This window comes from Scatophagus argus, chromosome 12 (genome assembly GCF_020382885.2).
Source record: "Scatophagus argus isolate fScaArg1 chromosome 12, fScaArg1.pri, whole genome shotgun sequence".
NCBI classification, from domain to species: Eukaryota; Metazoa; Chordata; class Actinopteri; family Scatophagidae; genus Scatophagus; species Scatophagus argus.
The window spans coordinates 9,625,993-9,640,205 of NC_058504.1; the positions used below are offsets into that span (position 1 = coordinate 9,625,993).

Consider the following 14,213-nt stretch of genomic DNA (forward strand, 5'->3'; position numbering starts at 1 on the left):
TAAACAAGCACCAAGTATATTTTCTTAAGTAAAATGCCAGCAGCGAAATATGAGTAACATCATTGTGCTCGAGTAATTTCAGTAATGCATATCGCTCCTTTTGTGAGGCCAAATTATATTAAGCATTAAGATATATTACAATCGATCCCAATAATGATAGGATGAGCATTTGCGTTACCACTGAAATATCTGTTGTACCTCAGTGTTTGCCTGTGGGTTGCGCTATTTCACTTCTGTCTGTTTAAGAAAACAATAGCGCTGGCCAGTGCTGGATAAAGATACACTCCTCTCCGGTCTAGACATCACATCATTATCTAAGTCAGCTAGTTAGCTGTTTATTTTTTGACAAAATGTCAACCACGACCGGCGGCGGAGAGTTTGGCAACCCTCTACGAAAGTTCAAGCTCGTTTTTCTGGGCGAACAGAGTGGTAAGCGGAGATCGGGGTGCTTGAACCGAGCGTTAATTTGTTCGGACGTGAGGAATATGTTTGAAGTTGCTAAGATTAACACAGCTAGCTAGCTTCTCTTGCTAGTTGCTGTTGACTAACAGGATAAAGTTACCCACATGACAACAAAGGCTAGAGGTGATACTAGACGAGATGTTTGTATATTTCACCTTTAGCACTGTACAAGAAAGAATAAGATGACAAAAAGATGCTGGACATAACATTTTTCTGACTCGTGATGATGTCATTGCATAGCTAGCTGCGGTAAATCGCTAAGCTAACCAAACACCCTGCTATTCGTATTTATATATTCTTAAAATAAGAAGAGTTATAGCTTCGTGTTATTAGCATTCGTGATTCGACTACAAATTGATTTTTTGTCAGATTGAAGCCATGACTAGTGTCCTTTATGTGGCCATCAGTTTGTGATGCATTAGCATCTTCTAACTGTAGCGTAACTGTAGCTAACGATAGCTAGCTAACTACTTTTAGCTAATGATTAGCCGTGCAAGGCTGAAATACATAAGCTGGACGTTCCCTACCTATTTGAAACACGAATGAGTCCATCAAGGGTCTAAGAATCTTTGGCTCCGAACAAAAGACGCCTTATACGTTAAGTGAATTGAGTTCATATTTGTCAGTGTAGCGCTTTTCAACTCACTAGCTGTTAGCTTCTTGCGGTGGCACCTTGCAGAGCCACGTCGGCCAGTAGGTAGTAGATCAGTCGGCCTTTTCATCGACCATTTAACATCAGTTTACGGGTACAGGCCCTGACATTATTTTACGTGAGTGTATTTTTAGAGACGATTGTCTAATTTTGTAGGGGCACTTTCATCACTGAATAAATGGTGAAAAGTTGAGCCATTTTCATTTTCCGAATTTTGTGGCTCCACCCATAGTGCCAGCTCAGCGTGTGGGTTCAGCTGTCTGCATCGCATCAATGAGAACAGCACTGTAATCAACATGTGCTGTCACTGAGTCACATTCACATTTTTTTCTACCTGTTATGCAAAATTAGAATTGATAAAATTGGGTATTGTAGAGTGTGGTTTTTAATTACCAGGATTGTATCTTAAAGTGTCTGTTTACTGTGTTTGTACAGTTGGGAAGACCTCACTCATCACCAGGTTTATGTATGACAGTTTCGACAACACTTATCAGGTAATAACATGCACAGTACATTAAAATATAAACCATGCCTAGTGGGCCAAAGCACTGATAGCACTGATACACTATACAAGCACTATATAGTGACATTTTTATTATAGTCATGACTTGTTAAAGACAGGTTAAAGATGACGTGATCTTCCAGGTCCATCCTTTGTTAGTGTGCATCATGTCTTACAACGGCATGATATTAGGAAACACCCAGCTAGTTTATGAATAGTGTTTAACATACAATGTTATCAAATTGTCTGATGATTTTTCTTAGATATAGAGATTATGCGCATATTTTCGGTGTATATTGTGCACATTTAATGCAATTATTGTGTTACAGGCAACAATTGGCATTGACTTCTTGTCAAAAACCATGTACCTAGAAGATCGCACGGTAAGCCCTGGATATTTTATGACAATTCTCATGTCTCCCAATGGAGTAGTTTTAAAACTGATAGAAAAGCTTAAAGCATGCATGTGCTTATTATGTGGTAGCCACCATTTATTTCCCTTTTACCATTTCATATTGGCTTTTTTTGTTTTTGTTTTACACTGTCGTAGATTTTACCATTCATATTGTTAGACATGTGACTTTGTTTTAGTTCCCATCGTTTTTTCAAGTTTCTGTTTTCCTTCCATCCCTTGGTTGGCTCATGATATGCCCCACCTTTCCACAATCATTTCTCGGCTGGCCACAGATTCGGCTGCAGCTTTGGGATACAGCCGGACAGGAGCGTTTCCGCAGCCTCATCCCCAGTTACATCCGAGACTCAGCCGCTGCTGTGGTGGTTTATGACATAGCCAGTAGGTATCATGGCCTTGCCTCATCTCCTTGTCCTTCACTTAGTAAGTGGAAGGGCAAAACGAACAAGCGTTTACTAGCCTGACAAACCCCACTGGACAATATGATGACAGTATATTTCACACTGTTTTCATCAGCTGTAGAGACACTAAAACATTCTCATGGGATGTTTGGGGGGGTGTCTGTGCTTCCTAAGTGATGTTACATATGAGGCTGATGGAAGGAATAACGGAAAATATCTTAACCTCAGGGGCAGAGATTCTCTAACAGCCAAAATAATGATTCAGCAGGGGCTCCTTTCACATGACTTATGTGCATGCCGGTCATCTCCAGTCCTGCTGCATTTGAATGATTCTCCTCATTCCTCCATAAAAAGGCCGTTTTCATCCCTGCTGCTTGGCTTGCAGTTCTTTATGTCTGTCCCGTTCTCCACTCTCTTGTTCTGCCTCTCCTGTTTATATCTCCACCTCCTTCCTCTTTCCTTCCGCTCCAATCCTCAGGTCCGACTCCAGCTTTGGGACACTGCTGGACAGGAGCGTTTTCGTAGCCTAATTCCCAGCTACATCCGTGACTCTACCATTGCCGTGGTTGTTTATGACATCACCAGTGAGTCAGGGCTGTACTCTAACCTTTCAACAGTTGGAAGAGAACTATCTTAGTGTAGCTTCTACTTTAAATCCTTCTGCTAATAACGTCTTTTAGTACATTTTCCTTCTTCTTAACACATTTGCTTCTTAACATAACTACTCTAAACAAGATGCTCTGCCTTTGTAAATAAAACTATTAACCTGCCTATGCACACTTTTGACTATGGCTAGAATAGCAAATGTTTTATGTTGTTTTTTTTATGTGGTTGATACGTACAGTAATTTTGTGTTGTTGTTGTTGTTGTTTTTTCCCCATTCACAGATCTTAATTCATTCCAGCAAACCTCAAAGTGGATTGATGATGTTAGAACAGAGAGAGGAAGTGATGTCATTATCATGCTTGTTGGGAACAAAACAGACTTGGCAGATAAAAGGTACACGGTTGTGTGAGATAAGTGAAAGATTATAATGTTGATTCTCTTCTTCTGTTTACAATGGCTGATAAACAGACTGTAAATTTCAAACTCTGCTTCGATTAGAAAGCGGGTAGCATCAAGTATTATAGCTTATAAACTCTGCCAAAGCCTCGAGTCCCACTTTTCTTCCCTTCAGTGCATCTCATCCAGTTTTGACTCTTATCATCCCTTGGAATTTTTGCATACCCCAGCCTTTTGATCAGTGATTTAAGTACTTTTATTTTTCTATTTTTATTTCTTATGATTTGATTGTATTTCTGTTGTGCCTTTTTTCTTTGTTTTATATTTTTGTTCCATTCCTGTTCTCCCCATTTGTAATTTTATTTGTGTTTTCCCCTCAACACCACACTCCACACCACCAAAACCCCACCCCATCCTCCTTCCCGGGACCATGGCAGGCAAGTTTCTGTTGAGGCGGCAGAGAGGAAAGCTCGTGAACTCAATGTGATGTACATAGAGACCAGTGCCAAGGCTGGTTATAACGTCAAACAGGTTGGTGATCAGCTGTAGCCAGTGTAATACTGACAAATATTCCTGACAGTCATGATGTCCTTTAGGTTAGGGAGTCCAACCTGTGACGTCTGGCATGTAGAACCCTACATGTATTCATTATAAGGATCAGTGTGTGGCTGTTGAATGAAAGCGTGATCTCATTTTTCCTGCTGCTTCCTCTTTACTCAGCACAGCAGCCTCTTCCCCTTAGTCTTCCTCTCTGTCTTTGTGTGTTATAACTAAACTAACCTCTCTCTCTTTTTCCCTCTCAAAACAAGATTCTATGTTAAGCTCTCTTTGTTTCTCTCTCTGTCTCTTCCCTCTCCATTTGGCCTGTCTTCTTTGCGTGTCTTTCCATACCTGTCTGTTCGTCCATCCCCCCCCCCTCTCTGCTTTTACCTGAGCAGACAGATCACCACGGAGGAGGGCGAGCAGAGAGCTAAGGAACTGAATGTCATGTTCATTGAAACCAGCGCAAAGACTGGCTACAATGTCAAACAGGTAGAGAATCTGCTCTCTGGAGGTAGTTGAGTAAATTCTGCCATCTAAGTCTACACTTAACTTCTTCTGTCTCCTTTTTTTTTTCCCTCTCATGGCATCATGACGTGTCTTGGCATTCTCAATATTGTGCCCCCCCCCTCCACGCACACAGGGTTTACTATGTTTCAGTACTGCTTTACTGGGTTTGTGTGGGTTTACTGCTACTGTGTTTACGCTTGCTCAAGCTTTTTTTTTTGTCTGATTCACTAAAACATCTGCGGCTTTCAAAATAATTCTGCAGATATAATGGATTTGCTCAGTGGAGCACAGCAACGTTCACTTTCACACTGTTCTCTAAACCAGCAATTAAAATCACATTTTATCTGTCACAGCTTTAACTGTTTCTGGTGTTTGCTTGTTATTCAATAAAACACATTATTCAGGAGTGACTAGTTATAACTTGGACTATCTGTCTAGACTGTATCGTGCTAAATTTGATAGTAGGGGTGGGTGAGGTGACTCCATATACTCTGAGGCAATATGAATTTGTTCATCAGAGAGTCTTCTAAAATGTTTATACTGAGGTAACATTAATATGTGTGGATGTTTTTGATGTTGAAAGGGATAAATATTGCATTCTTTCACATCAGATGAGACAAATGGACATTTTTGGTTAATTATGTACAAATAGTTTCTCAATTGAGTTTGCAGAAGATTTACGATATATCAACATGATGGTAAAATTACATACACCCTGATAGATTTAATCCACCTCACGCACCCATATCTGACAGCATTTTATATTCATTCTAATAAGAGCTCTTTTAAATGTGTTCTTGGTTTTCATAGCTTTTCCGTCGCGTTGCTGCTGCATTGCCTGGGATGGACAGCACACCAGAGAAAAGCAAAGAGGACAGTATCCTTTTCAAAGATGCTTTTAACGGAACTTGTCGTCGCACTGTTGCCCAGTTACTATTTCCATGGCTTTAATGGTAGGAAATCTGGCACACTGGTGGCAAGTGCATCTCAGTTTACGAAAAGAGAACAGAGAGAACGTTGGCTGACGAGATGGCAGCCAGATAACACTGCAGAAAATGTTGAAGTGAAATGTGCAAATTCACCAATGATGTTACTTAACCAAGTACTCTCAGTGATCGACATCAAACTGGAGAAACAGCCAGAGATGACTGTCACCGAGAGCAGCTGCTCGTGCTAGTACACCTCACCCTCACCCAGCCTGTTTCCTCCCCACCAACAGCTTGTCTCTCAGTGGCCACTCTCTCCACCCTTGGCACGCTGCCATTGGAAAGGAGGACCTGTCTTTCTTTTTTTTGTTTGTTTTCTTTTTTTTTTCTTTTCTCCCCCATTTCAACTCAGTGACTTTTCAGAGTAACCGTTTGGATGTGCATTACTGTATTGAAACAGATTATCTGGGGAAAAAATAAAACATGGTTAAAAAGTAAACATTTAAAATAAGGATTAAGTTAAATGATATGTTCAGATTTTCATCCAGTTGCATGGCATTATATAGGACTGCAGACTGACATAACTAACTGCTCATGAGTTATTGCACAGTTTGGAATCTTAGTGCTGTTACTCTTGTCATTGTTGTAATGTAAAACTGCTTGGGATTATTTAAATGACTCTGCGAGGTTGAGTTCTCAGCCCGTTGTAATTTTTTTATTTGAAATGCAGCATTTTCATAAAAAAACGTTCTCTCCTTCAGATTACTGATTATTTCTTGACTTTGTTTTATTTTGAGGAAGTAGAGACAGGAACTTACCAGTGAATTTACATCATTACTAACCTTCATTACCACAGTAGGCTCAAAAGGAGCCTTTTCATTTAAGAGAGTCGATGGTTATCAGATAGTGCTTGGACTTGACACATCTGTAGGCTTAACTGCCAAATGCAGCAGTATGTGAGTCGACCAAATGAACATAATTTTAGAACTTCTTTAAATCATTGCTGTAAAAAGGATGTGTAACCAAGTAATAAATAAATAATTTTTCATCAAAGGGACGCCATCCCATTTGAATGGCTACTAACCTGAAGCTATGTCTGCATTAAAACTAAAGCAGCTGTCTTTCCGGTGTTGTTTAATTAGCTGTACGCATACTAACATGTCTGAGGAGGAGTTTACAGTGAGTAAATGCCCCCAATGTAGGAAATCAAAAAAAAAAACAAAAAAAAACCTGTTGAGTTTCTCCACGCTGATGGAAAGTTGCCACTTTGGTCGCTATGACATACACTCCATCTCATTGATAATTTGTGTTGTGTTGAGTACACTATTGCAAGAACATGCAGCATGCCCCACCGTGCAGGATTTATATGGATAAGAACACAGATGCCTTGCTTGTTTGTTCACCAACGTTGTGCACTGAATCAAGCCACAATATTGTAAAATATAAAAGAAGCCTGCTGACTGGTTCATGGCTTCACTAGTCGTTTTGTAGAGCTGGTAGATAAGAGTTTGTCCTCAGATACAGCTAACGCTTACTAACACCCGTGCTGTAAAATAGTGCAGAGAAGTTAGTTGCAGTATCCTTTGCTGTATTGCTATTGCCTGAGTAGGACTGTTGGGTTATGTTGTGTCTTATTTATTTTGTAACTTGAACTTACAGATAACATTGTACGCTTGACCAAAAGTACAGTTGCCGACACGCATGTTGAAAGTTTATTTTATTTATTGTTTGCGTGTCTGCTGGGACCCCACCTAAACATGACTTTTATTCCCCGCCCCCTTTTTTTTTAATTTCCTGTCACACTGCTAGAACTTACTTTTTGCAGTGTGTGTAATCAGTAACTTGGTTTACAGTCGCAGGTAAAGGTTGTGCCATCTCCAGACACACACAGTGTAACACAAACCGACTAACTAGCCATAGCACAACAAAAGACACTGGTCATTTGCTGTAGCTTGTTTTGAAATGTCAGCTTTTTAAAATGGATTTAAGTGTTATATCAAACAACCATTTTAACATGAGCAGCTCTTCTATTACTTGTCACTGACTAAACGCTCAGCTTTGTGCTATTCTGAATTGTGTCTGTCCATTTGAAATATGCTGTCTACTCGTGTTTAGCAACGTTTGTGTGAATAATGTACCATTACTATCTGATGTATAAAAAGAAGAGTTAATGAAACACAAGTGTAGGCCTATCACATAGAATAAAATAAAGATATTTCACCAAACTTTTACATCTCTGATCTCTTCTTTATGAAGCACCGCTTTAGGAAAAGCCTCCATTGTGTATTATTTGGCATCCGTTTCTTATGGAATATTCACAATTCTGTCATTTAAAATTAATGCTATAGAGCACCTGAGCCGAACGTATGAAACCTGTCATGTCGTCAGAATAAACTGAATGTTCTCGTTGGGCAACGATGTTAAAACAGAAAGGTGTGGCTGAGTGGTGCTGTACACACACTGGTTACATCATGTACAACATTTCCGGGATGATTTACATTTGATGTGCCTTTTCTGTACATCTTTGGCTAAAAGAGATTGAAAACTAATGTAGGTAAGAACTGGGGTTTCATAACTCTTATTTACAACTGATCCTTCTGGATCTCCTGAATGTTAGCGCAGGTGTGTGGTTTCTACACATGCCTGGAAAAGAAAGAGTACAATCTTGGTCAGAGGTAATATTAATTTTTAATATTTTAAAAGTCCACGTTTTCAGCAAAGTCTTCTGTAATGGTGATGTAACCTTTTGCTAGATATCTATAAATAGGCCCTCCAGAGAGAAGATTTATCTCCATTATAGTCATACTTCTGGAAGGTTTTGAATTAATTAACACTCCAGATTGAATTTTAAATTTTTTTTTTTTTTTTTTAATTCATGGTATTTAACTCGTGGTTTACTGTTGCTGTACTTTTACTGTTTAACATTTGCAGTCGTGATGATACTCTGGATTCATCAACACTGAGCAATTCGCACCTTCCAACTCCCCCACAGTGTTCAACTTATTATCTGTAACTTTACTTCTATTTTTCACGCTTCCGGCCAATGAAACGGCGTCAATGCTCTCTCTTTCTTTCTCTTTTTATGAACTCCTCGTGTCCTCTGGTGTCAGTTTCGACCTATGGTACCTGTATGATACCTGTATGATACCTCTGAGCCGGGATTGACCTTTCTGGTCGTTTCTGTTGGAGGCGGGGCGAACTTTTCTCTCTCTATACGCACCTGCCGTCGCACACCTGGATTCAGGAAGTGCTGTGACGTCGGAGGGAGAGGCGTTTGAAGGAATGGCAAAAATCCTGCTCGACCTGATGAGTGACCAGCTCGCATATATTTTGGGTCGACACTGGCGCACAATTGCAGAAGTCTTAGCAGTCAGCCTGAACAAACATACAAACAGTCGACTGAGCAGGTCGCTCGCGTGTCAGATTTATTTTAAGGAATATATTTGAGGAGGAAATATTTTAAAAGAAGAAGAAGAAGAACAAAAATATGTCTCTTCATGCGAGTATTTTACCCGATCAGGCGGTCTTTGCTGACTTCAGAAATCAGTGTTTATCAACGGACAACTGGATGAACAAGTATGATAATAATGGCATGCAAGTGTGGGTCGAAGTTCCTTCAAAGAAAGAAAATCACGTTCCTAAAATCCACAAGATCAAGGTAAGTTTATTTTAAGCCTAACTTTACATTAGGAGATGACAGACTCACACTGGTTTATGTTTTCTGACACTTTGCCTCATGTGTTCCAGTGTAAAATGACAATCAAAGACGTAGCAGCTGCCACCATGTATGACGTCCTTCACGACAGCCAGTACCGTAAGGAGTGGGACCCCGCCATGTTGGAGAGCTTTGACATTGGCCGGCTCTCTGCTAACGCTGATGTGGGCTACTATTCATGTGAGGACTTTTCTGTTTCATAAACCTCATCACATTCCTCTGAGTGTGTGTGTGTGTGTGTGTGTGTGTGTGTGTGTGTGTGTGTGTGTGTGTGTGTGTGTGTCAAAGTCGCCCATCAGACACCTGTTAGTCTGCAGTGTAGGCCAGACTCACCTGGATTTGGATTCTTGTGTTAACATCCTACATGGAAGAATAGTCCCATTTCTAGACAACATATCATTAAAATCTAGGGTGATTTAAACATATATATTTAGAAGAAATTAACATTGTGTAGATTCACATAAGTAAGTAAAATAGACCTTTTAGTGTGAGTGACAGTGAAGTATAAACAATGCTGGCATTATTTTCTTATCAGCCCATATTTACACACACAAACCAGATTTTTCTTTCAGTCCATCCACAGAGCATTGTAGTGTCACGGCTTTTAACTCCCATTTTTAATTTATTAGAATCTGTTTCGTGGGCGAAGTATGAGCGACCTCTTGTTCCACCAGTGTATTTATTGTCATAACAACGGTTCATTTGTTGCACCTCAGACTGTGCCAGCGGAAAACCCGAAGTAGTGAAGGAGGCCTTACACAATATAAACTGATACTTATGTCTTTTTGTTATTCCTTTGCAGGGCGTTGTCCGAAGCCAATAAAGAACAGAGATGTGGTGACTCTGCGGTCGTGGCAGGTGAAGGATGACGAGTACGTTATTGTTAACTTCTCGGTCAAACACCCGGTACGACACCATCTCCACACTCTCCCAGACACAAAGTGGGTTTTTTTTTTTTAGCGTTTATTGTGTTTTTTTCTCATTTTTCTGCAAACTGATTCAATTACAGGATTACCCTCCTCGCAGCAACCTCGTGAGAGCTGTTTCCATCCTCACTGGCTATTTTATCAAGGCCACAGGACCCAATAGCTGCACTTTTATATACCTTTCGCAAGCTGATCCCAAAGGTAAGACCATAACCAATACAAACACTGTTGTTTTCTAATGAAACTGTTTTCTTGTTTGTTTGTTTTTTTTTTTTAAAGTTTATCTCTTTGCTCCAGGTTCCATCCCAAAGGTTGTAGTAAACGTAGCCTCTCAAGTTCTCGCTCCAAAGGTATGTAAAGTAACACAACTGTCACAAACTCTTTGTACTTTAAGTTTATTTAGTCAGCAGCAATGAAAGTGATGAACCCAAAACTACACAAACTGTGGGCCTATCAGTGGGCCTGACTGGGGTGTGCGTACATGAAGTGATTTCTTGATTAAAAAGTGTGTAATAGATGTGTATGTGTGCACGTGTACATAAGGGAGCGATGGTTTCATGTGTCTTAAAGGACAATGGTAACCATAGAAACCCAGGATAAGGGCCTATCCCGTAAGGTTGCTGAAAGTTATCTCAGTTGTTGCTCTCTCACTCCCAGCAGAACTTGTTCCCCAGGTTTCATATCCTCCACAGATTGAAACTATTAAGGCCAAGGTGTATCTTTGTGTGTTTGTGAGAAACTTCCATTGAGAGACTCCTGCCTGTAGCCAAACAGCAACACTGACCTTCTTTACATGGCAGCAGTGATTTGTACAAGCAAAACCTGAAACTACAATGTGCATTAAAGTTTAAGCTAATAAACAGTAAAAGAAGCTTAAGAGGGTAAAATATCAAAATGTCAAAGACAAAAAATTATGAATGTAGGTACTGTAGGTAATCTGATACAGATTCATCCAGGCTGTGGTCTGTGGAGGACCACCATGGTCATGGAAAGTTTTTCATTAATTAATAACTGATTGTACAATTTTAAAATGGGTAGTAATACATTTTGCTCACAAATTCAAATCTTAATCTGTAAAGAAATGGTCTAAATTAACAATAAAAAATATTAATTACATAAAGTATTTACAAATGGAATATTAGTCCATCAATAAATAGTTCAAATTAAAAAGAGATTTACAACATAACAGTCAATAAGCACATCACTTAAAAATACATTAATGAATTCATTTAAAAAAAATAAATAATGGCTTTTAAAAATAAATGGCATGATAAAAAGATATAAGAATCTTGGTGAGGTGTAGAATTTAAGGCGAGATCGCTATTTGCGACTTCAGAGTTTAAAGGTCTTTGTTGTTGTGTCCGAGTTGAAGTTGGACTCGCTGCTTGCCACATAATCTGTTACACAGCATTTTCTGAGCGGCGTTATCGACAGCTTTGTTGAATGGGAACAAAGGTGGGGTGCGAACCAGCCCTCTGATAACCATACCTTCTCTCGGTCCACTCCTTCAAGGTGATGAAGTGTGTACACGGGGCGGGGCAGAACTACAGGGAGTGGAAACAGAAGAACTCCCCCAACCAGAAGCCCTGGTTGTACCCAGAGCAGAACACCCTGCCCATGATGGACCCCTCCGAACTGTCCATACAGAGGGCGGACTCGCTCGAAAACGTGGACGAGACTTCCAAGGAGGACATTCAGAACAGCGACGACAGCAGTTAAATCAGCATCAAAGTGACGAGAGGGAGAGACTGGAGGACGGACTATGAATACCCCCAACTTCGAGAAGACTCGAGACCTGTGATTTATCCAATTTTTCCACATCAGTGTGCCTTTTGGGATGAAGTATTTACAGCTGTCTCACCAGACAGCACATACGAGCACAGATCAAGTTTGCATTTGCCTCATGTTGAACTAACCAAACATGTTTTTCAGTGTTTATTTATTTATTTTTTTAAATAGCATCCAGACCTAGAGGTGTTGGGGTTTGAATGTGTCATAGTTACAGCACTACATTTACAATAGGGTCCTCCGTGGGGCCTTTTTTAGTTGCAGCTATGTTGAAATATGTCTTTTAAATGAATGGATGAAGCGTAGCTGTCCGCTGGTTACTCCTTGCCTTTACAAGTGACTGTGAATGGAAGTTAGATCAGTGGTGAAAATGGTAGAGAAGTGAAATTTCGCATTTTTGACGCTTCAGTTTTTCCACCCAGGATTTTCACAAAGTAATTGCCTGTTAAAACCTACAAGAAGCAGTTTCGGCTTAACCTTTTTTCTTTGCTATCTGATCAAAGTGATCTGAGCCTGAATTGGACACGCTTAAAAATGGTTACTTTTCATTTTGGTAAATCACATTATTATGGTTACTGTTAAAACATGCAGCAGCTCTGGGAAATAACATAATTCACCATCACTACATTTGCTGCTGATTTAGTTTTCAAATAAATTTGAACATTTTATTGCTAACCATTAGTGGGTTTTATTTAGTTGTGATTAATGAGCGACTGTGCTATGTTTCAGTCTTTAAGGTGTGATACATGCAGACTCTTTGAAGGTTCATCGTATTTATTCAGATATTTATGTGATCTGATCCTTTAGACAGACCTTAGACCTGCACTGGCATTCAAGGAGGGGATCTGTTGTTGATTTCTGAGAATGAAAATCAGGTTAGGTTGTATTAACATGTAAAATGTACACAGCAAGTTTGCATTTTCTCAAATGAAGGATTGGAATGACCATAAAGTTGATCTTTTATTTATTTGTTTGAAGTTAGTATACGCTCAGATGAAGTCATGATGGAGAAAAGACCCCGGAAAGAATCCCTGCAGATTTTTGTTGTGTTGCGTTTTTCTTCTTAAGATTATTTGACGTAACTGATGTACATGGTCCTGACTTTTTTTTAATAAAAAAAATAATAATAATAAACCTTGCAAGGTGAACATGCTGTTTCGTACTCCGTGTCACTGACTGCATTCTTCTTAAGGAAGGAGGACAAGCAAGTCTCAAGAGAAACCAGCCCACAAAGTGGAACAAGTTTGGTTACTTGTACCACAGCATACCAGATCTGCTTCGGCCTCTTCAGAGACAAGGTTACTAGGGTTCAAAACTCATTCATTTATTTATTTCTTTTTTTACAGTCAATATCATGTTCTTTTATTAAAAATGTTGAAAAAAAACCCCCACTAAGCTCATCAGGTGGAAAAGCAAAAGTAATTTCTTTTATGAAAGTCAGTAGAGTACAAAAGAATAAGACAGTGTTGAGATGCAACAGGTAGGTATTTATATGCAGGTCCCACGTTCTAATGCATGTTGGTTTACTGTATGGTCAAAGCTCGCCTCTGATGACCATACGGGACATCTTGAACCAGAGGTGAAAATGAAAATACCTGATAAAATCTTCAGCTGGATTGAAATCCTGCTAACATCAGATTCTCCATTTCACCCAATTACAGGCTTAAGGCTTTCCCACTATAAGAATATGTGGAGCACAATGTGCTGTTATGCACAATTAACAATTTGGCACCTCTGTTTATATATTAGATAACTGCAATATCATTCAGCCCCCAGGTAGTTTATGTAAAACTTTTCAATACATGAAACATGAAAAAAAGGAATACGTGACAGCACTGAAGTATTGCTGAGTCCACAATAGCAAAAAGTCACGAAAATGCATTTACACAAGTTAAGTCAATTACACATCTCTGTTAATCATTTAACTGGATCTGCAGGATATTCAGATTGCGGTAGTTAAAAAGGCTTGCACTATTACTTCCTGTAGAATATGTACCACCCTGTCTGTACCATAAGTCAGTGTGTACTAAAAAAATCAAATCTGTATGTACATTTTCTTTTTTTTTTTTTTTTTTACACATATATACACCCAGTGGACAGTTTATTAGGTACAGCTAGCAACAGCTAATGAAGCGTAAGAAGATAACATTTAGTCTACCCTCGTTGATATCAAAGGAGTGGATCCTGAGTTAGAATTATCTATCAAATAAAATTAAAACAGTTTCAGTAAACACTGAACAATAAAACCTTCATGACGATAGGCTCTATCGCTGGGCTAACGTATTGGACTGCATTGGTTTTAGCTCTGTGTACCGAACAGACAAGCTTCTCTTGAATAAAATATATTTCTAAGACTACAGTAGAATCATCTAGTTAG

At 39.4% G+C, this 14,213-nt stretch overlaps 2 protein-coding genes across 6 annotated transcripts; both read left to right on the forward strand.

Moving 5' to 3' along the window:
- The first annotated feature begins 235 nt into the window (after nucleotides 1–235).
- On the forward strand, nucleotides 236–7,632 carry rab41 (RAB41, member RAS oncogene family). Of its 5 annotated transcripts, XR_006844806.1 has the most exons (9): nucleotides 236–429; nucleotides 1,550–1,608; nucleotides 1,946–1,999; nucleotides 2,304–2,409; nucleotides 3,317–3,428; nucleotides 3,869–3,962; nucleotides 4,370–4,463; nucleotides 5,292–5,358; nucleotides 5,594–5,668. XR_006844806.1 is itself a non-coding variant. In XM_046405268.1 (8 exons), the coding sequence occupies exons 1-8, from the start codon at nucleotides 351–353 to the stop codon at nucleotides 5,656–5,658; spliced, it is 636 nt and encodes a 211-aa protein (XP_046261224.1). In that variant the 5' UTR covers nucleotides 236–350; the 3' UTR covers nucleotides 5,659–7,632. The 5 variants fall into 5 exon arrangements, 4 of the variants coding, with proteins under 4 accessions (XP_046261224.1, XP_046261223.1, XP_046261222.1 ...); XM_046405268.1 differs by lacking the exons at nucleotides 2,304–2,409; nucleotides 3,869–3,962 and adding an exon at nucleotides 2,908–3,013 and having other exon boundaries at nucleotides 5,594–7,632; XM_046405267.1 differs by lacking the exon at nucleotides 3,869–3,962 and having other exon boundaries at nucleotides 238–429; nucleotides 5,594–7,632.
- A 290-nt stretch (nucleotides 7,633–7,922) lies between these two features.
- Nucleotides 7,923–12,998, forward strand: stard14 (START domain containing 14). The gene is made up of 7 exons (XM_046405263.1): nucleotides 7,923–8,082; nucleotides 8,518–9,065; nucleotides 9,155–9,302; nucleotides 9,925–10,028; nucleotides 10,132–10,249; nucleotides 10,346–10,398; nucleotides 11,561–12,998. Exons 2-7 carry the CDS (start codon nucleotides 8,895–8,897, stop codon nucleotides 11,765–11,767), a joined length of 801 nt encoding a protein of 266 aa, XP_046261219.1. The 5' UTR covers nucleotides 7,923–8,082; nucleotides 8,518–8,894; the 3' UTR covers nucleotides 11,768–12,998.
- Nucleotides 12,999–14,213: the final 1,215 nt, after the last annotated feature.